The 27207-nt window shown below is 43.2% G+C and overlaps 3 protein-coding genes across 9 annotated transcripts in view; 1 reads left to right on the top strand and 2 right to left on the bottom strand.

Moving 5' to 3' along the window:
- Positions 1-62: 62 nt before the first annotated feature.
- Positions 63-12249, bottom strand: LOC311274387 (uncharacterized protein). Its single transcript, XM_084382035.1, has 18 exons — positions 12124-12249; positions 11814-11866; positions 11434-11506; positions 8991-9151; positions 7122-7205; positions 6959-7015; positions 6650-6856; positions 6329-6529; positions 5936-5990; positions 5759-5849; positions 5521-5662; positions 5174-5278; positions 3928-4036; positions 3650-3836; positions 3028-3102; positions 2550-2652; positions 1405-1511; positions 63-1142 (listed from the first exon to the last, which is right to left on the bottom strand). Exons 1-18 carry the CDS (start codon positions 12149-12151, stop codon positions 1007-1009), a joined length of 1974 nt encoding a protein of 657 aa, XP_084238161.1. The 5' UTR covers positions 12152-12249; the 3' UTR covers positions 63-1006.
- A 184-nt stretch (positions 12250-12433) lies between these two features.
- Positions 12434-25238, top strand: alms1 (ALMS1 centrosome and basal body associated protein). The gene is made up of 18 exons (XM_084381377.1): positions 12434-12676; positions 13882-14062; positions 14261-14381; positions 14489-16322; positions 16530-16689; positions 16874-18019; positions 18193-18308; positions 18705-19716; positions 19974-20087; positions 20939-21097; positions 21737-22644; positions 22818-22935; positions 23408-23587; positions 23718-23980; positions 24164-24329; positions 24524-24581; positions 24694-24793; positions 24935-25238. The coding sequence occupies exons 1-18, from the start codon at positions 12662-12664 to the stop codon at positions 24977-24979; spliced, it is 6696 nt and encodes a 2231-aa protein (XP_084237503.1). The 5' UTR covers positions 12434-12661; the 3' UTR covers positions 24980-25238.
- A 52-nt stretch (positions 25239-25290) lies between these two features.
- Positions 25291-27207, bottom strand: part of dctn1b (dynactin 1b) — a 32793-nt gene continuing 30876 nt past the window's right edge. For all 7 annotated transcript variants that reach the window (XM_084381378.1, XM_084381379.1, XM_084381381.1 and 4 more), the window contains one exon: positions 25291-27016. In XM_084381378.1, the coding sequence (XP_084237504.1) occupies positions 26879-27016 (138 nt within the window). In that variant the 3' untranslated portion in view covers positions 25291-26878. The remainder of the gene's footprint in view (positions 27017-27207) is intronic.

Raw genomic sequence — 27207 nt, 5'->3', positions numbered from 1 at the left:
GGTTTCCACTGACTGTTATTACGTCATTTTGTTCTCAACAAATTATACAACGTACATCAGAACATGTTTGAGCAGTTTATATAACCAGTACCTATACATTTCCCCCATCTACTTCAAATGCTGCAACGCTGTTTTGCTGTGAATCTCTGGTTTTGAGTAGATAATGACTGAACTTTCGCTTTTGGGTGAACTTGTCCTTTAATGTGTATGGCACAACATTAACACTCTCCAATTTGAGGCTTTAATCCCTCTGGGCTGACCCATGATAAACTGCAGCCTACAGTGCTACTAAAAGGCACTTAATGTGTGACAGTTTGTGTCCAAACATCACTTAAACAGATTCACCATCAGACATGCCATTAAAAACGTATACATAATGTACATAAATACTGAACTGAACCATTAGTTACGCAGCACATTAACAAAACTCAATGCCCCTGCACTCTAATCACAGAGCACAACTTCATCATTAAACAGAACACAATAAATGTGCCGGTAGCAAAACTAACCATCAATCACAGCCTGTAATGTGTGAGCAGTTCAATGTTTGCTGCCCTAAAGTTAAGGGATAAAAGGTTACAGTGCCACCTAGTGGTGACTGAGAGAACAGAAACATCTGTTAAAAAATGATTTTAAAACAATACAAAGTAAAAATCAAGTGTTTAACACAATCTTTAAACAGATTAGATAATCAGAAGTAATCCCTGACAAAACCAGATTGGAAAGGAATGTTCAAAGCTGGATGCACACAAATTAATACAGTAATACAGCAGTATGATGAAGTTTGTTGTGTCCTTTTGTATTCGTACAACAGTGGTGGGGCCGTCACGGTGAAAACAATTCCAGAAAATTGCAAACGAATCAAACCCAAACGCATCAAAACACAATTATTCTTCCAAAAAAGATCCAAAAACAAAAAGGGGGACAGAAAGCAGCCCCAGTCTGGCTCCACCACTGTGTCAAATGTCAAAAGGAAACATGATGCATGCTTGTCAATTTAGATTTCCTACATGTTAAAGTTTCCCAGTCTACTGGTGAATTTGTCCTTGTCAATGTTCTTGTGCTCTGGGTCGTGTTTGAAGGTGCAGTCTGGTCTCGTGCAGCCCGTGGTCCTCCAGAAGAAGCACTCCTTCTTGTACGGGCTGCGACAACAGAGAGAAACAATCTTTTACTTCAAGATTCAGGAGGCCTTTTCACCATTTTATACTTTAGCCCAAAAAAATCACTTACATCAAAAACTTACATCCACCAGTTAAAGATAAAACAATGAAATACAACTGACAATCTACATGTTTCCCCTCTAATATCTATGATTTGAATAATTTTACACTTGAAGATAAAGTTTTAACTCAAAGTTAAACAGTGCTTTTATCAATAGAGGTAAGAAGAAAAGCATGTTCTTACCCGGGGCGTGAGTATGGGTCAGTGGCGGCCGCTCTGGACATACCAAGTCCATTGTGGATTCTATTGGGATATCGCACCGACAGTGGAGCCCCCTCGACCACCATCCCCTGAAAACATGTCGACATTAACAGCAGTTAAAATCAGCAATTTTGCTCATCAAGCACAGCAACGTACGTTCTGTAAAGTTAACACTCCTGGCCAGAACGAGGGCTGCAACTAACAATTGCTTTTATTATCCATTTATTCTATAAACTGTTGAAAAGTTGTCTTCAAATCACTTCTTTTGTCCAACCAACCATCCAAATCCCAAAATATTCTTGATTTACTGTCATAAATGACAAAGACAAGCAGTAAATCCTCAGAAATAACAAGCTGGAACCAGCAAATGTTTGACATTAATCACAAATGATTGAAACGATCAATCAATATCGAAATTGTTGGCGATTCATTTTCTTTTGGTAGACTAATCCAGCAGTATCCAAACATTTTCCATCATTGTTCTACAATTATTGATATTGCACTTGTTTACAGAAGTCATAACTGAAAAAGTGTAAACAAACAAGAGTTAAAGGAACGGCTCAGGCTAAAGAAAAGTTTATATATCACCACATTTCCTTCCATATTGTAAAGTTGCTGTGTTGAAAAATAAATGGCCTAAGTGACATTTATCAGAGCCGCACTGAAGAGCCTCACAGCTTAGAATAGAAAATTGGTTTTATGGAGACACAACCGATAAGATTTGTGTCAGGGTCGATTTGTGTGATGTGAAAATAATGCCACAGTTTTAAAGAGAAGCAGACAGACTCTAAAGTAGGAATAACTTTACAGAGTGAAGGCGCCACGGTCTTCAGTCAATGCTTCAATAACACAATCAAACAATACGTTTTACTCTCGTCTCAAAGTTAGACTCTACTTAGAATCTGCCAAGTTGTGAATACAAACTCGTATTATCTGATTTTTTATCTTTGCACTTACACCAAATATAAATCTGTGTGCCTTTGCTGTCTGCAACATCAGGGAACTTAAGCTTAAGATGTTTATTTTGTGGCTCCAGCTGAAGATTTTGGTCAATATCAACACTCCCTAAATGAAAAATACCGTTTACAAGAAGAAATATCACTAAGACAAGTAAAAAAGATGCATACATTAATGCACTGGATGGCTCGGTCACAGTCTTCCTTCTTGGTGTAGTTGACAAAGGCACACTGGTGTTCGAGCAGCATCTTGATGCTGTAAACCGTCCCAGCTCTAACAGAGAGAAAAGGAAGAGAAGGTTAACACACAAGCTTTAATCTTGGAGTCAATAAGGGCAAATCAAGACATTAGTTAAGCAGCAATAATATAGATACATAACAGGCTCAGAGTCTATACACTTGAGCCTTCTGGTGGTCATATACCAACACTACAACGTCAGCCAATTTCTTATCCAAAATATATCAGGGAATCTAAATTAACCTTTGCCATGCCTTTTTCATTCTTTGTATTCTTGTTGCTGAAAACTTCTGCGTCTACTGTGAAGCCGTAAACTCAAGACAACATCTGATTCTGACAAAGTGCTGAACGACATCCTTAAAATGAAAACCTGCTCAGAGGTGTGAAGGAGATCAGACTGAGGTACTTCACCTGCTGAAGAGCTCGTGGAGCGTTGTGTAGGTGACGGCAGGGGCCAAGGATCCGACCCAGATGGGGAACAGCTCCCTTCATACAAAACAGAAGAGAAAGATGTTGCACTATGGGTACGATTCGGAAAATGATCACGTAAATACCAAATTCAAAGGATCCAAAGTTCGACACAAACTGAGTTCTGTGAACTGAAGATCGCAAGAAAAACTGAATATGAATCACAGTAACTTGAATTACTGCACATATATAACAAACATTATGGCAGCGGTTTCCTTCTTGGAGGTTGGGACGTCACAAGAGATCACACAAGAAATCTTTAACCTTTTACACCAGTGATCTCAAATTTTTCTGACTTTTAATCTCATAATCAGGTCTTTCCCCAATTTTTATCTTATTTGCACACAAGTAATGTAAAAATAATATATGTATCAGGAGAGTTTAAGACAATAACATAAAGACTAAGCTACTAATTTAAAAGGTAGAAATCTGAGAGACATGTGATGTGTGAACATTGTGTCACTTTAAAGGATCACAAGCATTAAAAAGGTTGAGAACGACTGTGTTAGGAAACGTTTCCATCATCCATGTAGAAATGAACATTAATTACAAGCATCCAACTTACGGTTTCACAGAATTTCTTGAACGAGGGGTTGGTGACTGAGAGTCTGATCTGTTTTGGTCCAAAGCATCAATATCTCTGATCTGCAGCGCTCTGGGACGACTTGTTTGTCGGACGATCCACTCTCCCGCATCTTCGTCATCTTCCTGGACCAACGGTTGATCCGCGTTGTCCTTACTGGCACCGAATTCTGAAGAGAGCCGACAAACATTCAGAGAGTTCATCATTGAAGCGACGCGTCACCTTTGCAGCTTTGCAGAGAAACATTTTGAAACGCTTACCTCCAGGACCGGGATTACAGTCGCCACCGAACAGAGATTCAACGGCTTCCTCTAAGGTGGCGTGTGTTTTCAAGGCCTCGGAGCTCTGCGCCCAGGTGAATCCCATTTCCTAAAATGGCAGTCAAAAAAAACAACCTCATAAGCCAACATCATACCCGCATACACACAGTAAACACAAAACTGACAGAAAATTTGCATCTGAAACTTAAACCAACTACCAGGACATTAAAAATAGCATCTAATCCCCTCTAAAACTTTCAGCTCTCAGGTCACATGACAAAACATCTACAGTGAAGCACAGGAGAATCTCAAGAGAGGCATCAAGGATGTAAAACGCAATTCATATAATGAAATGAGAAGCAATTTGACAGCGGAAATTGATTTGCACTGCGCTCGCCATGTTGCTGCTGCACAGAGACCGATGGAAAACTATTAACGCTCCAACATCCCTAACTTTAACACACATGATAGCATTGCACCTGACAATTAGCATGTCCCCCCTGGTGTTGTGTCTCCATCACAGCCGATCAGAGCCGTCAAACACCTGTGACGTCTGCAGAGTCAATTGACTCGGGAGTGAAAGCCGAGTGTAGCAGCTCACAATATAGATAAAAGCCAGATGCTAGCGGGTTTTTTGTCCAGTGTGACAGCGGTGTAAGTGGTGTAGAAACAACATCCTGAGCCTCAACACCTCAACGAAATAAGAGATGGTTGTTGACTTGTCGACTGACAAGGATAACAAATGAGGGCGTCCACCTCCCCCTCCACACAGAATCAGTGAAGAGTGTGGGAAACCTGAAGGTGTCAAAACTTCTGACATGGACCGATACCTCACACTTTGCTGAAAAGCCACAACAAAGACTCTTCCTCAGGAAGGTGTATACACCTGTCCAACCACCAGAAGACATGAATAAATGAAACTTATTTGACCAACTAAAACATGAACGTAAACTACAGAGTGAAAAACAAACCAGGTGAAGGCAACAAACGGCTCCGGAAGTGAGAGCGTTGCATTTATAGAAAGTTGGACTCTCCAACCAAACATCCAAAAAGCTGTAGGTCCTCTATTTCCTTTTATTGTGTCAACTGTTTACCATTCAGAGCCAGTAACACAAGTTACCACAGCTAACTTTCACATGAGCTTTACATGCTCTCAGTTCTCTACTTCAGTCACTGTGGTGAGCAAGTGACAGTCATTTATTAAACAATCAGGGGATTTTTTTTATGCCTTGTGAGCTTCTCTTACCATGAGGTGCAACGTCTGTGCCCGTTTCAGCTCTTGCGCTGCTTCCTTGCTCGAACTTTCCAGCTGCAACACTTCCTTGTAGATCAGTGAGGCCTCGTAGTATCTCTGCAGAAGTGAAGGAGGAATAAAGGGCAGTAAGTAAAGGTTTAACGATTAGGTAATAAAGCACATTTACTATTAGTTAAGCATTGAACTTGAGTGAAATTATTTCCCAATACGATCAAATTCTTCATTTGCAAACAGGTTTAACCACAAGAGGAGGTGTTTTTCTAAAAAAGCCAAGCCAGCTGCAACATGAAAGGAAAACACCAAAGCAAGGTTATCTGGATACAGAAGCAGTGATTTACCTTGAGCCCACAGAGAGCTTTCCCTTTCCTAAATAAACCTTTTATCCAGTTTGGCTCCATGCAGAGTGCCAGGTCAGCATCCCTGAGAGCGTTTTCATACTGCTGCAGTCTTTCAAAACAGAGTGACCGATTTCCAAACAACCTGAGAAACATGTCAACAGAATTCAAGGTCATTATCGGTAAATGCTTCTGGATGCTTTAACGAAAGGCTGAAGTCAATTTAAGTCTGTCTTCTTACTTAAATTCCTTTGGGTTGCATTTAATGGCGTCAGTGAAGTATTTCACTGCCATCTTGTACTGACCAGTGGCAGCCAAACGATTACCAATACCTGGAGGGAAGAGCAGAGACAGTTGTGCCTGCTTCAGTACCTTCACATGATCGTTTTGTCAAATTCTCAATGGAAATAGAACCTACCAGCAAGCTCTCTGCTTTTTTTTGCCAGGTCTTCTGCCTTAGCATCCACAATTTTCTGTTAAAATTAGAGGCAGCACATTAGTAAACTGACTGCATGTTGAGGAATGCAGGAAAAAACACATCTGCCTGAGGCTTCCTGTCAAAGATGAGATGATTTCAAGACCAACCAGCTATTGTTTGACCCCATAAAATACAGATAGAGATTTTTTTAAAAGAAAATAACTTTTTTTTCCAGGTTGACAATCATTTAAAATAGGTGTATTATCCATTAAAATAAGTTACTGATAAAACGACAAGATTTAGTAGTTGTCATCTGATGTGACTCGAGTGTGGCAAACAACTTGTTATCAACGCCTTAAGGAAACATAAATATTATGTTTTCAGTGTTCCCACCTCTTTATTGGGTTCAGGTTTCTCTTCTTTCTTCTTTTGAGCTTCAGCTTTCTGCACTTCTTTTGTTTTTTTCTCCTTGGACGGCTGAACTTCCTGTAATTTAGTTTTTTCCTTTTTTCTTTCTTTTGCAGGCTTCTGGTTACACGTCTCCTCTGGCACCGATTTAGTCGTCGAAGAATATGAATTATTTAAATCCAAATCCTGTTGAGGACAATCAAACACAGGGTGATCGTTTTAAGATTATCATGTCAAACCGGAGTTCACAAGCAAATGTAAACAAATCAAACACAGTAATGTGACAAACAAAAAATCTCCACAAACCTTTTGCTCCTCATCTTTTTTCTTATTCTCCTCCACAATATTTTCTTCTTCAATTTTATTTTTACCACCGTTCTCATCACATGCAACTGCCTCTGCTGCATGTTGTGTTCTAGCAGATTCAGGAGATGCATTTGTTTCTGCATTACTTTCAATTACAGGATTTTCTTCCTGATTTTCTGAGGAGTCTGACTTCGCTCGTTCTCCCTCCTGAGATGACAAAAAATATGAGATTACAAACAATCAGCTTTGCTTTGCTTTGGAGAAGGTCTCGCAGTCTGTATTGCATTTCCAGAACCAAAGAATACTTACAGGTATAATGTCTTTAACTGCGTTCTCCTTTTCTAATCTTTTCTTTTCTTTTTTACGCTGTAACAGCAAGAAAAAACATGTGTTGCAAATCACTGTCAAAGAAAAAAGCAAAACCAACATTCACGAAATGATGTTAAATCCTAATAATTGTGCCAATACTGACCAATTTCTTTCGCTTGTTCCTCTCTGTTCTCTCCTTACGTTTTTCCTCTTCTTCTATCAATTCTTTTGCATGTTTATCGGCCTCCTGGTGAAAAAAAATCTGAGGTAAGTGATACAAGTTAATCTCCAATCTCTTCCCCAAAATGTCCTCCCCATGAGAAACACACAGTTCTTCCCACAAAGTAGAGTCAAAGCAGTCCTGCCTGTGTACATGCCCCTCGTAAACAGGCAACCAGTGGAGACCTGGACTGAGGAGTCTGAAGAGGCTCTGAGGGACTGCTTTGACTCTACTTTGTGGGAAGAACTGTGTGTTTCTCATGGGGAGGACATTGACAGCTTAACAGGATGCATAACGGACTACATAAACTTCTGTGTTGAAAACACTGTACCCACCAGGACTGTACGGTGATTTTCAAATAGCAAACCCTGGATCAACCCTGACATAAAGGCTCTCCTTAAGGAGAAGAAGAGGGCCTTTAGGTCAGGAAACAAGGAGGAGCTGAAGGCTGTGCAGAAGGAGCTGAGAAGGAAGATCCGAGAGGGGAAGAACAGCTACAGGAGGAAGATGGAGGACCAGCTGCAGCAGAGTAACATCAGTGGAGTCTGGAAAAGCCTTAAAACAATCTCAGGGCAGAGGAAACCAGGCTGCCGGGGATCAGACGTGGGTGAACGACCTGAAGCAATTTTTCAATAGGTTTGACCAGACACCCACCCCTCCCCCGGCCCAGTCATCTCTGCTGCCCCCCACCACCTCTTCCATCCCCACTGTTTCCTGCCCCATTCTCACCTCTACCTCCCTCTCCACTGCTTTCATGTTGCAGACTCCCCCCACTGCCCCCCCAACATTCACCCACCTCCCCCATCCGACACTCAGCCCCCCTGCTCCAATCTGTCCCTCTCCACTATCCAGGTGAGGAATGAACTGAGGAAGATGAAGGTGAAGAAGGCCACGGGTCCAGACGGGATCCCTCACCCTAAGGACTTCAACAGCTACAGACCAGTTGCTCTAACTTCACACCTGATGAAGACCCTGGAGCGGCTGGTCCTTGTCCATCTCCGCCCTCTGGTGGGTTCTTTTATGGACCCACTCCAGTTTGCGTACCAGTCTGGTATCGGAGTGGACGACGCCATCATCTTCCTCCTGGACAGATCACTGTCTCACCTGTAGAAGCCTGGAAGCACTGTGAGGATCATGTTCTTTGATTTCTCCAGTGCTTTCAACACCATACAGCCTGCACTTTTGGGGGACAAGCTGGAGCTCACGGGGGTGGACCAACACCTCACGTCCTGGATCCTCGATTACCTCACCAACCGGCCACAGTATGTGAGGACTCGGGACTGTGTGTCGAACACGGTCGTCTGCAGTACAGGGGCCCCACAGGGAACAGTCCTGGCCCCTTTCCTGTTCACCCTGTACACTGCTGACTTCTCCCACCAAACACCCCACAGCCATCTACAAAAGTTCTCTGACGACTCTGCTATCGTCGGCCTCATCAGGGACGGGGACGACAGAGCCTACAGAGAACTTATTCAGGACTTTGTGGACTGGTGCCAGCGGAACCACCTCCAGCTCAACGCCAGGAAGACCAAAGAGCTGGTGGTGGATTTTCGCAGGCGCAAACAACCCTGCACTCAGGTGAACATCCTGGGAACGGACATTGAGATGGTGACGTCTTACAAGTACCTGGGAGTTCACCTGAACAATAAACTGGACTGGTCTCATCACACTACAGCAATATACAAGAAAGGTCAGAGCAGACTCCATCTGCTGAGGAAGCTCAGGTCCTTTAAGAAATTTCCCCATTTGCGGGACAAATAAAGGAATTCTGATTCTGATTCTGATTCTGAAAACGAAACACAGGTGTAATACCTCGTCAGTGAGTTGTCTAATTCGTGGATGTGGTTCTAAAGTCCTGTGGGCATGATTGCGTGGATAGAAGTGATCATCATCATCATCGTCCTCATCATCATCGTCCTCATCATCTGAATAAATGAGGTCTTCTTCCAGGTTGTTCCTTATAAAATCTAAACCTGGGAGAAAGAGACAAACACAAAAAGGATCCAATTATTCACTCTAGTGCCCTCTTTTAGGTGAACCAAACACATTTTAATCAGAATTATAAAAGAACAGGGTAAATAATCTGTTTCATCACTGTTGTCCTTCAGATCTTGATGGTGCATAAACATTAGTGAGTGACAGGAAAGTATAGTTCAGTAAAGAATATTACTAGTTGCATGTGCAGTAGCAGAACTTGCCTATTAACCTTTCCTAGTCTTAATGAGCTTGATGAATAACTGCACCTGTATACGCTTGTACTGTATACATCAGAACTGTTCTTCATACGGCTTAGGAAACCACCTCCCCTCTCACCTGTCCAACATCTAAATTGAGAGATCATCAATCTGACATTCACAACTCCTTTGACCATCTCTCTCTAGCTCTGTTTTTTGTTACTCAGCTTTGTCTGCATCTTTTCATGTGAACAAGTCCAACTCTTAAAGCACTTTTCCAGAAGAGACTGCTGGAAAAATATGCACCTATGACCTCATATTTAAATGATGTTGCATCACCCAGTTTCTATGACGCTATGCTTGTCAGTCTGCCTGAGGCTGTAATCAGACCAAATCAGATGTTGTTGTGATTAGCGCAGGAGGAAACAAGTCTCATCGTTGGTCTGTGAACCGTTTGTGTATAATGCCCGGTTTCCGGCTTCCAGCTTGGGAGCAGCAACTCTTCCACAGAGGCTTTCTCCATCCACAACAACTTTGCAGAGTATTTCTCCTCCCTTGTTGGTTCAGTCTCTTGGCAGCACAATGTTGTTTTGGGCCCCAAGCAACAGAATAGAAACTCAGAGCAATTTAGCAGACACCTGAATGTTTGTGCGCGTGTCTTTTTTGGCCAAATGACAGCGTTTGTTTGACCTGACACTGAATGTGTTATGTCAACAAATGCTTATAAGAAAACATGAAAAAACAAGAAAAAACAAGAAAAAACTTTGATCTTAAGTATTACAGTTGTGATGAGAATTTTGTACTACATGTAGAAGAATGTGAATTGATGTTACACAGCCCCCTTGTGAGGGACTGTTAAATGTGAACGGTGACCTGTGACTTGTGACCTCTTCTATGACCTTGTTTTATTGCCTTGTTTTATGACCTAAGTAAGGTACTGAAACTAATGGTAAACATCCTCCTCTCTGTAGGAAGGCTTGAATCAGCATTTGTTATAGTGATGACACACCCAGAGTGAGAGAGAGATAAATATCCTGATTTCCTCTGTAGAAAGTGAGTCTTCACTTTGTAACTGATCTGCGTGTTGCTCTGTGAATGCTCCTCTTGTACAAGATTAAAACCCTTGTTTGAACTTTGAGCTGACTCCGATCTCCTTCCTCCAGTTCTAAATCAACGAAGAATTATTTTAACAATAGTAGTAGGTTATATTCCTAGTGTCTGATTGCCAGCTTCTGTGATAGGCTACCACAGCATGACGCCAACACTTGAGTTGTGCACTGCCCACACTCGGATTGAATGGGAAGACTGGAATTTTCGCCAAAACGCCTGACTTGGTCTGAATGTTTGTTTGTTCAGAACAGTTACAAACACTTTAGCTTTCCAGTGGCATCACACCTACCATTTCATCCCTTGGCTGCCCTCTTCTGACTCATGTTTTCCAAAAGAAGATCTCACACCCAAAACCTCTCTCAATAAAATGACAGGTTAGCTCGTCTCCTCGCTCACTCTTAAAAGGGAATGTAACACAGTTGGCATAAAAAGGCCAACCATAAACCTTGATAGTCAGCTCAGCAAACAATATTAACAGTAGAGAAGAGTATGGCAACATTGAACAGGATGCAATCTGCAGTTTAACGTCACAAAAAGGAGCTGATTGCCTTCCACACCCTTGTAATTGGTCTCTGTATATGTGCTGTGCTGTCTACTCCTGATAATAAGTAGATATCATCCGTGCAGATATTCCAGCAATAACCCTTGCAACTCTGAAGCAATGATTTCCCCCAAAAAAGTAGAAAATTGGTAAGGGAGAAAAAGCCCAATTAGCAACCACCATGTCTGTCTTGTTTTACCTAAACTTGATGTGTCTAGATATATATATTGACAGACATGGGCATTCACAGGGTGATTCAGGAACTAACCAAGAAGGCTGTGAATTTGTGTTAGCCGCCATCAGCTTGTCTAACATCTGCCATCTCTAATAAATAAGATGAATAACACTGGTTTAAAATCCAATAATACCCCCTAGCTCACTTCTCCATGGTGACTTTGAAGTAACCTGCAACAGCCAGAAAATGCCTTACCGAAGACAGAGGTGACGACATCCAGCAAAGAGCCCCCAGAGTGACGTCCATTTATGAAATCCACCATAGATTCCTAAGAAGGAGAAAAGATCAGCTGATCGTGTGTTGGCTGTCACCTGTCACAACAGGGACTGTTGTAAAGTTGAAACTAGATGTGCACAAAGATTATTTTATGTAAAGTGTAATGTACCCTAACTGTAGTGTTTTCGTTTTTATAAGGGCTGGATTACAGGGACAGTTTGAATTTGACTAAAACAAAGTAAGAGCTGCCATGGCTTTCTATCTGATGGTGGCATGTTACCAGCAGCGACATTAAAACTGGACAGACCTGTTATGCCACAGTGATAATGACACAGTGCAAGATTTCCAGTAATACTCACATGGGTGTGCATTAGTCTCGAGTTTTCTCGGATTCTAGCAATAGGAGCGCCACCTGAAAGGTAGAAAAAGGTGAAATTCAAATCCATGACATACATGTTTTTTATTAATCATATACCGAGGCCAGGGTCAAAGTCCGTGGATAAATGTGACACGATTTGGTGCTCACCCAAACGCCACAACGTTAGCTAGCCAGCTACTAAGCTAACTAGCTTAACATGTTGACGAAATAGGTGAAGTTCCCAGTAAATGAAACTGAGCAACTGAGATATCAAATTACAAATCAAATTAGACTCACAGCCTTATTCTTACCTTTAACAATCTCCTTCCTCCTCGGCATGATGTCAACTTGTGCGTTTGAACAGGTGTGCCGAGGCTGTATCTGTCTTTTCTGAAGGCAAATTTTAGTGTTGCTATGACTGACTTCTGATTTCCGCGTTTTAACGGTGAATGTTCAACCACCTGGCTTTAACCAATCAGGCTCTGCCTTGCCGCCACGGAGCTCCACCAATCAAATGGTAGTTACTCGTTTGTTATTGTGGTTCGGAGCTGTGATTGGATGCGAGGCTGCCAATCACGGTAAAGTGGGCGGGGTTTGACGAGACTCGTTTGTGTCTGTGCCGTCATGATGATTGACAGCAAATAATAAGTTAAAGCGTTCAAACTCGTTAAAATAGACAGAAGTGAATTAAAGTTCCGAAGAAAAATGTTTATAAAATCAAATACATAAATCATCAACTCCACTCTCGCGCGAGTTTCCGGTTTCCCACCACATTTCCTAGCAACGCTCCTTGGATACGCGCTGGGGGAAGCGCGCGCACTGTGGCGGCCTGATAACAACAACATCAACATGGAGCCTCCAGAGGTATTTTTGATTCCTGGGTGAAAATGAGTCTCTTCACTACATTGGTATCGTACTTACGTGCGCTTACACGTAATTCTCACCCGGAGAAACCTAGCAAGAGTCTACCAATCGTTGGTTGTTGCCTATAGCTAGCTAACTAACTAGCTAACTTCTTTGCTAAGTAGTTAGCCGACTATAACACATCGCTAACATAGTCATTAAAAACATAACGCCATTGCCAGACAAAATCTGTGTTTTCCATCGTTAGTAATATTGGTTGTATGGATGACTGGCAGCTAATCACTTGCAAGTTAACGTATAAGAGGCTACGTAGGCATGTGTTTCACCAAGCTAACGGCAACAGGTTGCCATTAGCTTGCTAACTTTTGCTGTGCCTGTCAACTCATTCATATGTGGTACATAACATAACGTAGCTAAACTCGATTATTATATAATACGCTTTTTACTCTAAAATGAGTGTGCTGTACATTTTATTTGTGATTCGGTTATTTCGAGTTTAAAGAAGTTTTCCGTGAAGTGTTTACATTATTTTACATTATGTCTGTCATCATAGGCAAGCAATTGGGATCACAGGATGCTTAATAAATGAAGATTAGAATGAAATAAAATCAGAATGAACTTAATATGAGCCCATAATCTTGAATATACACTGTGCAAAGATAGTGCCCAGTAATATGATGTACATTAGTAGTGCAGGTCTGTTAGATAATGCTAAAGGCTGCAAGGTGCAAGATTTTGTTTGGATATTATTGGAATCAACTGTACATTGAAAACTGTATAAATAGATATTGGTCTGTTATGTAATAATCTAGAGTTGTGAGGTTGCATTATAGATATGAAGGATATTGTGATATGATTTCAAATGAAGGTATTAAATAAATGCGCATCAGTGACAGGTGAGCCCTCTGTCTCAACACAGAGGAGGCTCTTTATAAAATGTGATGGATGGCAGCTGGCAGGAATGACCTAATATATATAAAGGAGCTGAATAAGTTTCTCTGCTCTGCTGTCTGACCAGCAGGTGGTGGAGGGGTTGCTCAATATTTTCCAGGATGAATTACAGTTAGCACAGGATGCTCCTTGCCACTAAATCCAGAGACTACACATTTAATACCTGCTGCTGCTGTTGTAGTTGTTTTAAGCCTCCTAAGAAACTGTTCACAAGAAAACAGTGAGAGTGAGTTGTTTGATGATTCTGTTCACAGAGGGAGGCGGCATCTCCTCAGTTGCCAGCACATGAAGATGTGAGTCAGTCTGCTGGACAAACATCCATGAACCAACTGGGAGCTCAGACTCATGGCAGTGCCAGTCAGGACCAGGGACAGCACAGACAGGGAACAGATGGCTGGGAGCTTCAACAGCGGTGGGAGCCCTCGTTGCAGCCAGGTATGTACAGTACATTGAATAAAACAATGAATAACAAGATGTGCAATTCAAAATCTGCAGGTTTTACTCAAAATATAAACTATACTTTATAGCATACTTTTTTTTTGTATCATGATTGAATTGATCTACATTTCAGTTGTAAGTTATAAGCCTGTCAACAATGATGTGGATAACAATCAGCATTTTTTGTATTATCAGAATTTCAGGACAGTAACCTGTCTCCAGCCCTTCCCCTGTTTCCTGTCCACTCTGGAGTGGAGCACATGTTCACTGAATATTCTTTATTCCAACAAAGTGACAATGAATTTGTCCCTTTAAGGTAAAATAAAATAAAATAAAAGTCAAATATTGGTTCTGTCATCACAGCTTTGTGCAACGTGTCACTTAAATGTTATTAAGTTTATAATTTTATTTACTTTTTTAAAGGGCGTACCCCGATATCTCCATGGCGTCGGAGAGGTTTCGCTTTCCGTCCCAGGATCAGGCCTCTGAGCGTGGCTCATTGTCCCAGCACCCTTTGGCCCAGGTGACCAGCCTGTCTGAAGAAGGAGCGAGCGGCTGCTGCTCTCTGTCTCAGCACAGTTTGTCACCAGGGGACAAAGGCAGACAAAAGGACTCTGACAGACAGGAAGTTCCATCCAGAAATGATACAGGCAACAGGGAGAAGGACTCAGACACTGTAACTGACCCTCCAGACAAGCTGGCAGGACAAGCTGCTGAAGATGAGACATTCTTTCTGAATAAGGAAATTCCTGCCCAGCATCTTCTGGAGCTCCTTCAGAAAGATATCGGCATGCTAAGCAGCAGCAGCAGTGCTGTGTCTTCTGCCTCTGAGACCTCTGTGAAGATCGCTGCATCCTTTTCCAAAGAGTCTAAAAGCACTCAAGTTTCCAAACCAGAGATCGACCAAAGTACTGTGAGAAGAGAAGTTCCTCCGGGTGAAGCTTCTCGTCCCCAGCAGCAGACACAACAACCTGATAGAGATCGATCGCGGACATTGTCATCTGAGGTCTGTAACATCACCATGGGGGTCCGCAGCACTCGACCTGATGACAGTAGTGAAGAGCTACACAGAGAGCTGTTGTCTGAGGTAGAGAGGCACAGCAGCCGTGAAGCTGAATCTAAAAACCAACCGCGGAAAAGCCTAACACAACCTGGTCAGTCTTTCACACCATATCCTACAAAGATGTCTGAAGGCAAGCCAAGTGTCACCAGAACAAATCTGGGTGGCATGCCATGGACAGGGTCATTTTCAACTGGTGTTGAACGGGGTCCCAGAGAGCAAGACCTCTGGTCATCTGGGAACCAAACAGGGATTGATGGATCGTACCTGGGTTTCCTTCCACAGTCTCAGTCCACTCCAGGTGTTTTTAAGGCCCCACCCAAATCCAGTGTCAAGGCTAAACTTTCTCTTATAGAATCTAATAAAGAGAACTCCTATCAGTCAAGCACAGAGATTTCTCCACAGCCAGATGTTCCTGTGGTTGATGTCCACCACCCAGACTCATCAAATCAGTGCCAAGAGAAAGCTACTACTGCACAAGTCCAGTCTCTCCCAAGTCTCAGCTATATGCAGAAAGTAGATGCTTGGAGGGCAAACCAAACTTCAGGCAAGACGTCACTATTTGATAGCTTGGCACTGCAAGGTTTTGCTGGCGTCTCTCCTAAAAAGAAAGCTTACGATGCAGTATCTGACACCCTGAATCGCCTCCTGAGTCAGCAGGCGAGAGATTTACAACAGCCTCCTGTTTTAGCTGCTGCAAGTCAGGGTGTTACACAGAGCTCCTCCACAGATCCCTCTTTTTCAAGAAGAGGGGAGGCGGTGGGCAGGGCTCCCAGTGACAAAGATAACACTGGGTCTACAACGAGACCCTCTGTCTCAACCTTTGACAGGTCACAGTCCCACTCCTCTATTAACACAGTGGTCATGTCAGTTAAGAAAGATCAGCAAACAGAGAGACGTGTAGAAGAAGAGAAGAGTCACACTCAGGATGATGCCCATCATCAGTCAAGTGCCGTAGCTCAACCATTGCCTCGCATGAGCCTCGGTCAGTTCAGTGACGTGTCGCTTGATCGAGATTTGACACTCTCAAGTTCCCAAGATAGTTACAACAGTGGAGTAAAATTAGGAACTTCGGTCGGAGCTTCTTCTGTTATGAGCCTCGAGGTCGATAACTACGTCCCGTATTGGACTTCAAAGCTATCAACACCACCACCTCAGCCCAGGCCGCGAGAGCTCAACATTGAAGAACGAATTCCGGTATTTGAAAAACTGAAAATCTTACATCAAAAAATATTATTTAAAATATGTTTATGACTAATAAATTATCATGTATTATTGTTTTTGCAGATTCACTTTCAGCAGATAGTAACCCTAAAATATTTTTATTCAGCATGCAAAAAAATGTGTATAAGTGTAGATTAGTATTGTTGGTTCTGATATGTTCTGTATTTGTTTTTCCTGCAGTTGTATCTCCATAACCTGGGGATTGACCAGTCTCCCTCAACAATCCTAACTCCGTTTGCACCCAGAGGCCCAATCAGAGAGCCTGAATTCTCTCCCACTGATCTCTGTACAATTAAAGGATCTATTGGAACCCCGACCAAGAGCACCCAACTCTCTGAAGGTGATTTACAGCCGTTGTTCTTAATAGGATTATTGTTATTTTCATTGTCGATTAATCTGTTGATTATTTTCTTGATTAATTGATTCTTTGTTTGGTCTGTAAAGTCTATAAAAGACTTTTAATTGGTTAATGTACCTTAATTACCCATAAAGATTAAAAGAATACTTCCATTTTGTATTTTCAGGTGGCAGTCTCCATAAAGGAGAGTTTTCCAGGTCCAGCATCCTGTCGGTGGACTCAAGTATATCCATCCCGTTGAGCCTGGACAGTCTTGGTCCAGCTGCATCTCTTCCAGGGCGGACCAGACAGATTTCTCTCTCATCAGATTCAGAGTCCATCCAGAGTGAACGCAGACTGGCCGCCTCCTCTCAGCCTGAGGAAGACTCTTATCCCTCCTCACTGCAGACGGCCTTACAACGGCAGAGGGACAGCAGCTTAACCAGCAGCCAGAACACCATCCAGCCAGGAGACAGGTTTGGCTCTGACCCCTCGTTACGTAGTGACTTGGAGTCACCTTTGCAAACGAGCCGTAGTATGGAGCAAAGCGGAGAAGCTTCTTTTGTTAGCTCCAAGGCCTTGTTGGAGATCCGTAAACTGCTCTTTCAGGCAGAGAACATGGTCTCTGCTGGGTCTTCTGTGGCTTCCCCTGCAGCCCCCCGTCTCCCACTCTCTGATGAGGACATTTTCCTATCAGTAAGGAAGAAAACCAGCCAACTCCAGGACTCTTCATTTTCCTCCTCCTCTGCGACTGGAGATCCCAGAACTCGATCCTCCCTGCTGTGGGCCAGGTCCTCGTCCGACTCCATGCTGACCTCAGAGAAACTGAGAGAAAACTCTGTTGGTCGAGAGAGTGTGACTTCATCGGGGCCACCTAATTATCCATCCGCACAACCTCTTGTTACAGCCCCGGCTACAGGTACATACAGAAGGCCACAGGATAGCAGTGTTAGTAGAGGTGCAGGGTCGTCTTTTGTCCTCTCTCAGTCAGCCCGGCGGGCAGAACCTGAGGGCTGCAGTGCTGCTCCCCCTGACAACACAGTCCCACCACAGCCAACAATCATCATTCCTTCACCAGCCTTGACTACACAACAGCTCACCTCCACTCCTGAAGACATGGCAGAGGAGGAAAAACAGACTGCTACAGAAGATCCAGTACAGAGTAGCTCCTCTTCGCCCATCCTCGAGGACGCTGACCAGGGCGTGTTGAGTGATGGAAGCAGTGAGAGTTCGCTGGCAGTCAGAGTGGCCAAATTACTGCAGAGTGAATCTCCTGCCACCATGGTGGCCAGTACACCCAGTGTCACCGACCAGGAGGAGAGCAAAGCCAGAGGTAAGAGGAGTCGCATGCTATACAAATTTTAATATCCAAATGCACCTTTAAAGCAACTGCTGCAGCATAAATCACATCCTTGTCGTCATCCTTATGTAGAGTACACTGGGCCTGTTTCATCCCTCATAGACACCCACAACTCCTGTTCCAGTATTAATGTTTTTGTGTTGCAGAGTGGATTAAGCTGAAGATATCAGGACAGCAGTGTGAGCCTCTCGAGTTGGACAAAGAAGACAGAGAGCGGATTGAAGAGATCAAGAGAGAGCTGCTGTTAAAAAACCCAATCAAGGTAAACAACTGATGAAAAGATCTTAACACTGGTTTAGTCATAATTGTAAAAGCTTAATTTGTAGTCATGCAAATGTTGAAAAAATAATCATTTTTTGTTGTTTTTGTTGTTGATGTCTGCCTCCAATCTCTGGACAGTTGAGATTTCATGCTTGAGGTAACTGGTGTTTTGCAGGCGTGGTGTGTCAACAAATAAGAGCTGCAATGATTAATCGATTAGTCAGTGGTGTAAAATTAATCGCCAAATGTTTTGATAATTGATAAATCTGGTTTCTGGTGCAGTTTTGCAGTGAAACATGTTTTCTTTGAATGTTTGTGGTGGATGAATTCACAGTTTAATTTTCCTGGTCTCACAGTTTCATACAGACATCTTATTTTTTTTCTTCCTTTCTTTCAGAGTCAGGGTAGCACAGACACAGAGAGCAGTGCAGAGTCCAGCTTTAAAGTCCCAAGGCGGCAGGAAGCAGCTCAGCAAGTGCAGCCATTCACCACCCTCAGTGACGCTAACAACCAGCCACCCGAGGCACAGCAGGGCCTCAGCACTGATCCCTCTGACTCCAGCATGCAGCTTCAAAACCCTCCTCACCCGGATCTAGAGGCTCAAATACGTGAGATCGCTGCCAAAGAAGGGGTAACTCTCCCTAGGACGAACCCTAGGGCCATCACATCTATCACCATCGCCACCCGCAGGCGCTCCAACTCCCCTTCGCCTTCCACGTCACCTGCACCTCCTCTCAGTCCTGCACCGGAACCGCTCCACCTGACAGATCTTTCTACAGGAGCAGTCGACCACCCTAAAGCCAACAAGCAGCTTCTTCCCACCATGGACGAAGAAGACAAGACTTCTCAGTCAGTATCAGGGGATCAGAGGAGGGAAGATGCTGTAGGAGGCCAAAGTGAAGAGCCTCCTCCATCCTCTCTGGGTGTAGGTAGAGAGGATGTGAATGTTAAAGATGACAACACACAGTCTTCCAGGCGAGATGACGAGTTATCCGTCCAGGACAGCTCGGTTTCTGGTCATGAATCTGAGCAAACCACAGGTTCATCTACATCTGAATCTCCACCCAAGACAGGTCACGTCTCACATGTCCATCTCACTCTGTCCCCCAAAGCCAACGATCACAGCTTGGCCTCTGCTGTTACAGGACTGCCTCGTAAAGAATTTGTCCCCCTCAGACACTCGTCTTCTCCTGCCAGCAGTCCAGACGAAGGTGTCGGGTTGTCCAGTCCACCAGAGTGGTACGAAAATAGAGAGCCAACAAGACAGCGAGGGACAGAAAGAGCCGACACCTCCTCGCTGTTTAAAACCCCTGTGCCTCAGGGCAGGGTGACCTCCACATCCTCACAGTTCTTTACACCAAGTCACAGAGCTGCGGTGTCACCAAGACCCTTAACCACTGAATCACCAGGTAGTGACTTTTATAGTTTTATAATAGATTTTAACTGAAAAAGAAAACTTAGCGCTTCACTATGTTTTTTATCACACTATAAATGAGGGCAGAGATCTAAACTGAGGTGTTGATAAGAACAAACTGTGTAAGGACTTGGACTTTGGCTAAAGGGTGTGATGATGGTGCATTCTTAATTAAATTAGATCACAGGAAATGAATAACAACATAACTTTATTCCTATTTATCCGTTCTTCTTTTTACCTCTCCTCATACAGCAGTGCCTGTGCTGTTGCCTTACAAACCCCGCGGCAGTGAGGAGCTCTTCTACGTCCCTCAAACCGAGGCTGATTGCTCCTCTACCGACACCACCATTGAGAGCACCCACACAGGTACCGTCTACTCATATCTAATTTTATTGAGCCTCTTGGTCAACTTGCATTTTTGACAGCAGAATCATCTGCACTTTTTTCAAGCTGTGACGATGTGCTGAGATACGTGCAGGAGCAACAGCGTGGCGGGCTGTAAATAACAAGCTGTAAACAGCACGAGGCCGGTCAGAGCGGATCTGGCAGTTTGCTGCTCCGCCCCGTTGTTGGCTCGTCTGACAATAACTGGGCAGGGGAGTAAATAATTATATGTTTTTATGTCTCCATGCCGGAAATAGCCATGGCCGGAGGCATAGTGTCTTCATTCCTGTCTTGTCTTCTCATGGCGTCCCATCCTTTTGAACATGATATTTCAGAAACGCTTGAAGGAATTTCTTCAAATTTGGAACAAATGATGAGATTTGAGTGATCAAAGGCCAATAATTGGTTGCCAGTTTCCCAATATGGTTGCTAATCACAGCCTGGCAACTGTTCCCGTCGGGCCCTGAGTGAAAAAGTTAATCAAATGATAAATTAAGAAATTTATCAAATCCAGAATATTGAATTGTCAGTTGAATCTGAGATGAATGAGGAGGCTCTGCTCTCATTTCCCCTGAGCCTTTTGGGCAGCAGCTGCTCTATTGTAACACACACCCGGCAGAGCATTAATTATTCATGTTCAGGGGCAGGGAGAGACAAAGGCGAGCTGGGGCCCCAGCAGAGACGGAGGGAGAGGAGACCGTAGACTCCATGTCTTTGAACATCTTGAAAATGAAGGATTTTAGTCACTTTTCCAGCAGTTTTATTCATCTGTTATCTTAAACATAAGGACACACACGTCATGAGATAATGAGCCACTTTTGGATCCTGACCAGGTTCAGACGACGCTGTGCCTCCACGCTTCAGCAGTGAGGTCCTCGGACACAGAGACCCGGGGTTGGACCGTGGAGTCTCCATCAGACACACAGAGGGGATCTACAGCAAGAGGCTGAAAACAACCACCTTCAAAATGAGCGAGGCTGGAGAACACAGAGGTGAGCTCAGCACACACACAGTATACAGACTCACTCTTCTGAATGTCTTCATCAGATGTTGGGGAACAAGAATCATCTGTCCATTAATTGATACATTATCTGTCATTGGTTAATTTAAACGTATGTCACTCTGGTTAAAGTAATCAGTATAATGGAAACATCCCAAATGTACACACTAAATGTACTGAGGTGAAAAGGATGTTGTTACACAGTTTGGCAATGCAGAAAAATTAACTGCTTTTGGGAAAAGGTTAGAAACATAGTGGAGAACATTATTTGAATTGAATCGATGTATTCAGGGGCCGGTCACACAGAAAATCATTGCTACAGATGCAGACGCGTTAGAAATGGCTCAGAAAAGACTCTAACTATATATCTTATGATTTATTGTAATAAATGACAAAGAAAAGCAGCAAATCCTCGTACAGTATGTAAGAAGCTGGAACCATCAAATGTTTGACATTTTTGCTTGAAAAATGACTGAAACCATTAATGAGTTAACAAGATAGTTGACAATTTTCTGTTGATTGGTTTCCTGTTGCAGTTCTACCATAAAGCAACATGTTCTTGATGTTCCCATATTTGTTTTTAAATGTTTTAATGTGCGCGTTAAAACACCTGTTTTCTCTCTTTTCACAGGTGTGTCTGTATCAACAGAGATTGATACTGAAATACGTGCGACTCAAGCTCCAAAGCCGTCTTCTCAGGTGCCAGTTGCCTTCACCAGAGTGCCTTTATCGAGCAACCAAGAGACCTCCAAGAGAGACCAGGGGACCAGCCCGGTGCAGTTCCTCTGCTATGATCAACCAGAGCCCAGAAGTGAGAGATTTCAGCCGGTTCATGTTGAAATCAGCCATCGCCTGCACCCAAGCTCTGTCCCTCAGGCTGAACTGGAGCGAGACCAGGACAGGAGGGACTCTGCCCAGCAGAGCAGCAGCACTCTGGACCAGCTGTGGCAGAGGTTCTCTGCCCGGTGGAGTCTGGAGGAGTCCCGACCCACCAGTGACAGAGAAGCATCGCTGCTGGAGCGGCTCGAGCGTCTGTCTCGTCTTATTCATAACACTCAGGATGAAAACATGTCAGAGGTGTATGGTGATCCAGAAGAGAAGCGAGGGAGGAGGGGAGAAGATGAAAGAAAGAAGAAGAATGTGGGTGGTGAAGCCAGAGATCTGGAGAGGAGAGTCAGAGGAGGTAGAAAGGCTGAAGGTGAACCTCTGATCCGACAGAGGCTCCAAACAGAGGAGGCGTCTCCACCTGCAGACAAGGACTCCTTCACCTCCAGCGTCTCTCATGCCTCCTCCCAGAGTCAGCTCCTCTATCCTGCAGATAGAGACGAGTCAGAGACCCTGTCCACCACGTCTGGCTCCATGTCCACTGTGGACACGGCGAGGCTGATCCGAGCCTTCGGTGCCCACAGAGTCCAGCACCTGAAGACGAGCTCCAGCCTCAGTAAACTGTACAACACCATCAACAGGCAGAAAGACGGGAGGGAACAGAGGAGAGGGAGAAGCATCACTCTGTCAGAGACCACCGGCAATGATGAATCAGTAAGTTTACAGTTAACCATGACAATGAGCCAGCATGTATGATACCCTGCAACTGTGGGGAAATGTGGTCTGTGACAAAGATCTGTATAGGAGCAAAGATGAGACACACAAATACAGTAACTTATAAAAACAGGTTATTACGGCTCTAATGTTTTGATGTCGTTGGTCTTCAGGTTGCTGCTGATTCTGCTTCATCCACCAGCACCTACAGCCTCCCGTCACAACACGGCCCCTCCAGGACTCTGACAGCCAAGAAGGCTGTTAAACTGGTCAGCAAAGGCATCCAGGCGGGTCAGTGTGCGGAAGTCATTTGGTTTTCTTTAGTGTTGGAAAAACATTTACCGAGAAAGACCGATGACACATGGGGCACAATATTTCCTGAGCTGTCTCCATGATGAATCACTGAGTGCCTGTTGTGTTTCCTCAGTCAAAAATAGTCGGCTGCAAATGTCACGTGTTGTTATTGTATTGGCCCAAATATAAGACGGGCCGAAAGTTTTTTAACACCTGACTCTGGTGGAATTTGTTTTAACTACAACATTTGAGGCTACAAAAAACCCTAACATACAGTATCTCTCCGCTGTTGTGGCGACGTGTTGTGTTCGGTCCTTCAATATAAGACGACCCCAACTTTATCAAACATTTGGAGTTTGTGTTTTTGTAACTGAAACCTGACAATTGGTTAAAAAAACATGGATAGTAAAGTTGCAGTAACAGTAATTCTTTAAAAAAATCTTCACACTGTTGTTTTCCTCTTCCTCAGGTGATCTGGAGCTCATCAGTAACAGGACTCAACGTCACACCCGAGATGTTGGAACAACGTTCCCGTCACCTGGTGAAGCCAGAACTCACAGGCGGGTCTCGTCTTCCTCATCCAGCTCAGAGAGAGGAAGAGGAGGGCAGAGAAAGAGCAAGAGAAGCCCACCAAAGACCTACCCTGAGGGTACGTCAGACAACAGATGATCTGTCTGTGCCCTTTGTTTTGTATTTTTGCGTGTATGTACACAGTATATTTGTTTTACAGTAATCCTTATATTGAAGTGTTTGGTTTGAATCTCCCTCGTCCTCTCCAGGCGTTTCCTGGTTCATCTCTGCTGACGAGCTGAGGACAGAGGCGAGGAAGGAGAATCGGCCGGAGGAAGAGGAGTCGACGTGGAGGCCGAGCACCGCCTGGTTTGAACCGTACAGCAGAATGAAACCGTGGAGAGAGCCGCTCAGACAGAGACAAGTCCATGAAGACAGAAACACACAGCCCAGCTTGATACTTCACCATGAAACTGATTTAGACCCAAGAACCAAAACAACATCCTCCGGTCTGACACGGATCTCTCTCCAGGTTAGTTTCTCTTTGTAGAAAAACTTACAGTAAGAAGCTGACTGGGAAAATATATTTTCAGGGCCTTTAAGATTACATGTCGGGTGTCCACTCTGATCAAACGTGTCACATCATAAGACATTTAATAAAGAACAGTAAATGGTTCTCTATTAAAAACATTGATGCTCCTCTTCAACCCTGCAGGAGGCTCTGGAGATGCGTCGTCCGCAGTTCATCTCTCAGTCCAGGCAGAGGGTGAAGTGCCTGGCTCGGCAGGTGGAGGAGAGGAAGCTGCAGGAAGTCTTCAGCAGAGAGAGAGAAGAACTGTTCTGCCAGCCCAGAGGACCAGGGAGGCTGCCGAGGCCTGCAGGTACTCATCAGGAAACAGTGTTTCTATTTCTAGTGTACGATGATCCTTAACTGAGGTGTCTGACAGCTGCATGTTTTATGGATCTAGATCTTTTCTTAATACAGTTTTTGTACATGCATTGTAAAGAAGATTGATGGTGTTGTTGTAGTATTTATAGGTCTTACTACAACTTTTTCTTTCTTTTCTCTGTTAAGGCACCGCTCAGCTCAGGAGGGCTGTTCCAAGGAAGGAGATGATTCAGAGGTCCAAACAGTAAGCTGACATTTGTCCTGTTTTGAATGTGACTTTTAATTAATTTTGTTAACGACAATAGGATCAAAAAGGTCTCAGCTGTACAGCAATCTGAACTTTGTCTCTTCTCCAGGATTTATGAGAATCTGCCGGAGGTTCAGCGGAGGAAGGAGGAGGAAAGAAGAAAAGCAGAGTATCGATCGTACCGGCTGAAGGCTCAACTCTACAACAAGGTACGACAGAAACACAAATTCATCGGACAACTTCTGATATAAAACCAGCTCTGAAAATAAATATTTGACTGGAGCCAGTTTCCTCAGCTTTGTATTTGTTTGTATTTGTATTAATCAAATGAATGTTTTTGTGTCTTTCAGAGGATCACCGGTCGAGTCCTGGGCAGGAGGACAGCGTGGCTCTGATCAGACACACCAGTTACACTTTTTACTGTAGATTAAATCAATGATATGAAAACATTTTTACAATTTTTAGAACAAAACTACCTAACTTAACTAAAACAAAAGCTTTTATTTATATGTGACCAAATGTTTTAGCTGGCATTTCAAAGATTATGTAGAAAAGTTGATTTCTACTGTTTTGTACTTTCTTACTTACAGACCGATGGAATGTTTTAATTGGTTTAAATGACTTTTAATGTAAAAATAAACCAGATTTCTAGAACATTTTTGTTTAATTTCATGTTTTGATTGAAGACAGTGAAGACCCAGAAAGATACACTAGCATTAATGTCTTTATTGATCAATTATTGGTTGTGCAAGAGCAGGAAGCCACACGAGGAAACTGTAAGACGAGTTAGACAAGCTGCAGGTCGAGTACATCAGCTGCTCACTGAGACAACAGATAAATAACAGAATGAATAAATAAGCTGCATATTTCCTCTTTAACTACAGTTAAGTAGATGCACTATGCCCATTAATTAAATAAAACTTCAAGCTATGACAGTACCGTGTAAACATAAATATTCTAACAAATCATAAATAAGATAATTAGCATGGATTAAAACTAAAAGCCTTTAAAATCAGCCGTGGCAAATGCGGTGAGAGAGAAACAAAGATTCTTTGGCAAAGATGTAGTTTTGCTTCAAACGAGGTTTGGTCTAAACGAATCAAAAAATAAGGCAGGTGACCGCTCTTCAGCTCGAGGCTCTCTGCAGGTTTAAGGCTCGGACAAAGTCTGAAACAGCAACAGGTAATACAGTCTGTAGATAATTCAGTAACTTTACCAACACAACCGGCATTTCATTTATATCAAGCATGTAAAAGAAGATGATAACAGCGTACAGGATTTTACACCACAAGTGTAATAAATACTAAATAATTTAAATCATATTAATGCTTCATCTGTTTTTAAATAAACAAGAGTTTGTTTTTTCCACAGTAGATCCCTTGAGGTTAATCAGCTTCATTTGTTCTGTGCAGTCCAACAAGGTTTTCATCAAAAAACAAAATCCTCAACAAGTTTTCTTGCATTTAACTCAGTTGCCAAAATGATTTTCTCATAAAATCACAAGTAAAACATCTTTAAATCAACAAAGCAAATGTGCAGGATTTTGTTTCTTTTGTCACTCACGACTTGTTAAATATGTGCAAAAAGTCTTACTGATCAAACCACAGTAAAATGCCCACGACTTTAAATGGACAAATAATTTTTTTTTTTCAGTGTAATTTCTAAATCAAATAATTACGGAAGCCCTGAGAGGCAAGTAAGAGAAAAACAAAACCTCTAGTGATCCATTTTTAAAGTTTAACCTAAATAATTTTCTTCACCTGTTCAGACTTTAAAATATTGATCACTAGAGTGTTTACTTTTTTTCTTACTTGCCTCTCGGGGCTTCCGTACATATTCCTTCTTTCCCTTTAGACAATCAAGTTTTAAAAACGGAGCACACAACAGTGACACCTGATTAAAATTCACAACACAGTCATGATCTTTCTTCTCCTGTGTAGCCGCAGCAACATTAGCGCCGATAGTGTGACATAGAAACATGGAGCGACATCCAACGTTCTGGCCTAATTCAAAGCACACTGCAGGTTCCACACCAGGGCCACAGACGAGTGTGATAAATTAAAATAAAATACAGTGAATCTTGGGCAGCATGCAGTAAGTGCAGTCGTAATATCTCTTCTTCTTTTTCTGGTGTAAGAAGTGAAGATGGAGTCATGATCACGATTTTTACTTCCTGTTCTGACACGTTTGGCCCTGGAGTGGAGACCAGGCTGCCAAGCTGATGATGAGAGGTGGTGGTGGTGGTGGTGGTGTTTTGTTGGTGCAGCAGGCAGGATTTACGGGGCAGGTGTAGCTCAGGTCCGCAGCAGACTGTGAACTCTCTGCAGCTGACACTGTGACAGGACGAGGCGGTGGACCTGCTCCTGGCCGCGGGGACACGGCACCATGACCCGACCCACCAGCACCGAGTCGGTCTGCTTCTCCTCCTTCGCCTAAAGACAGAAAAGAGTTTAGTGTTAGATCAGCTGAGAGAGGGTAGGGAGTCCTGATTCATCCTTTTCACTGCTGCTGCCTTATTTCTGTTTATTTGTATACTTCAGCTGTTACTTCTAGGGAAAAATGTAATTTCTTTGACTCAAAATCAGATAAATTTGTACTGAGTAAGTCCCATCATGCACCTGGA

Source organism: Pagrus pagrus, assembly GCF_965226575.1.
Source record: "Pagrus pagrus genome assembly, chromosome: 18".
In the NCBI taxonomy this organism is placed as follows: Eukaryota; Metazoa; Chordata; class Actinopteri; order Spariformes; family Sparidae; genus Pagrus; species Pagrus pagrus.
This window is presented reverse-complemented; position numbering and strand designations above follow the sequence as displayed.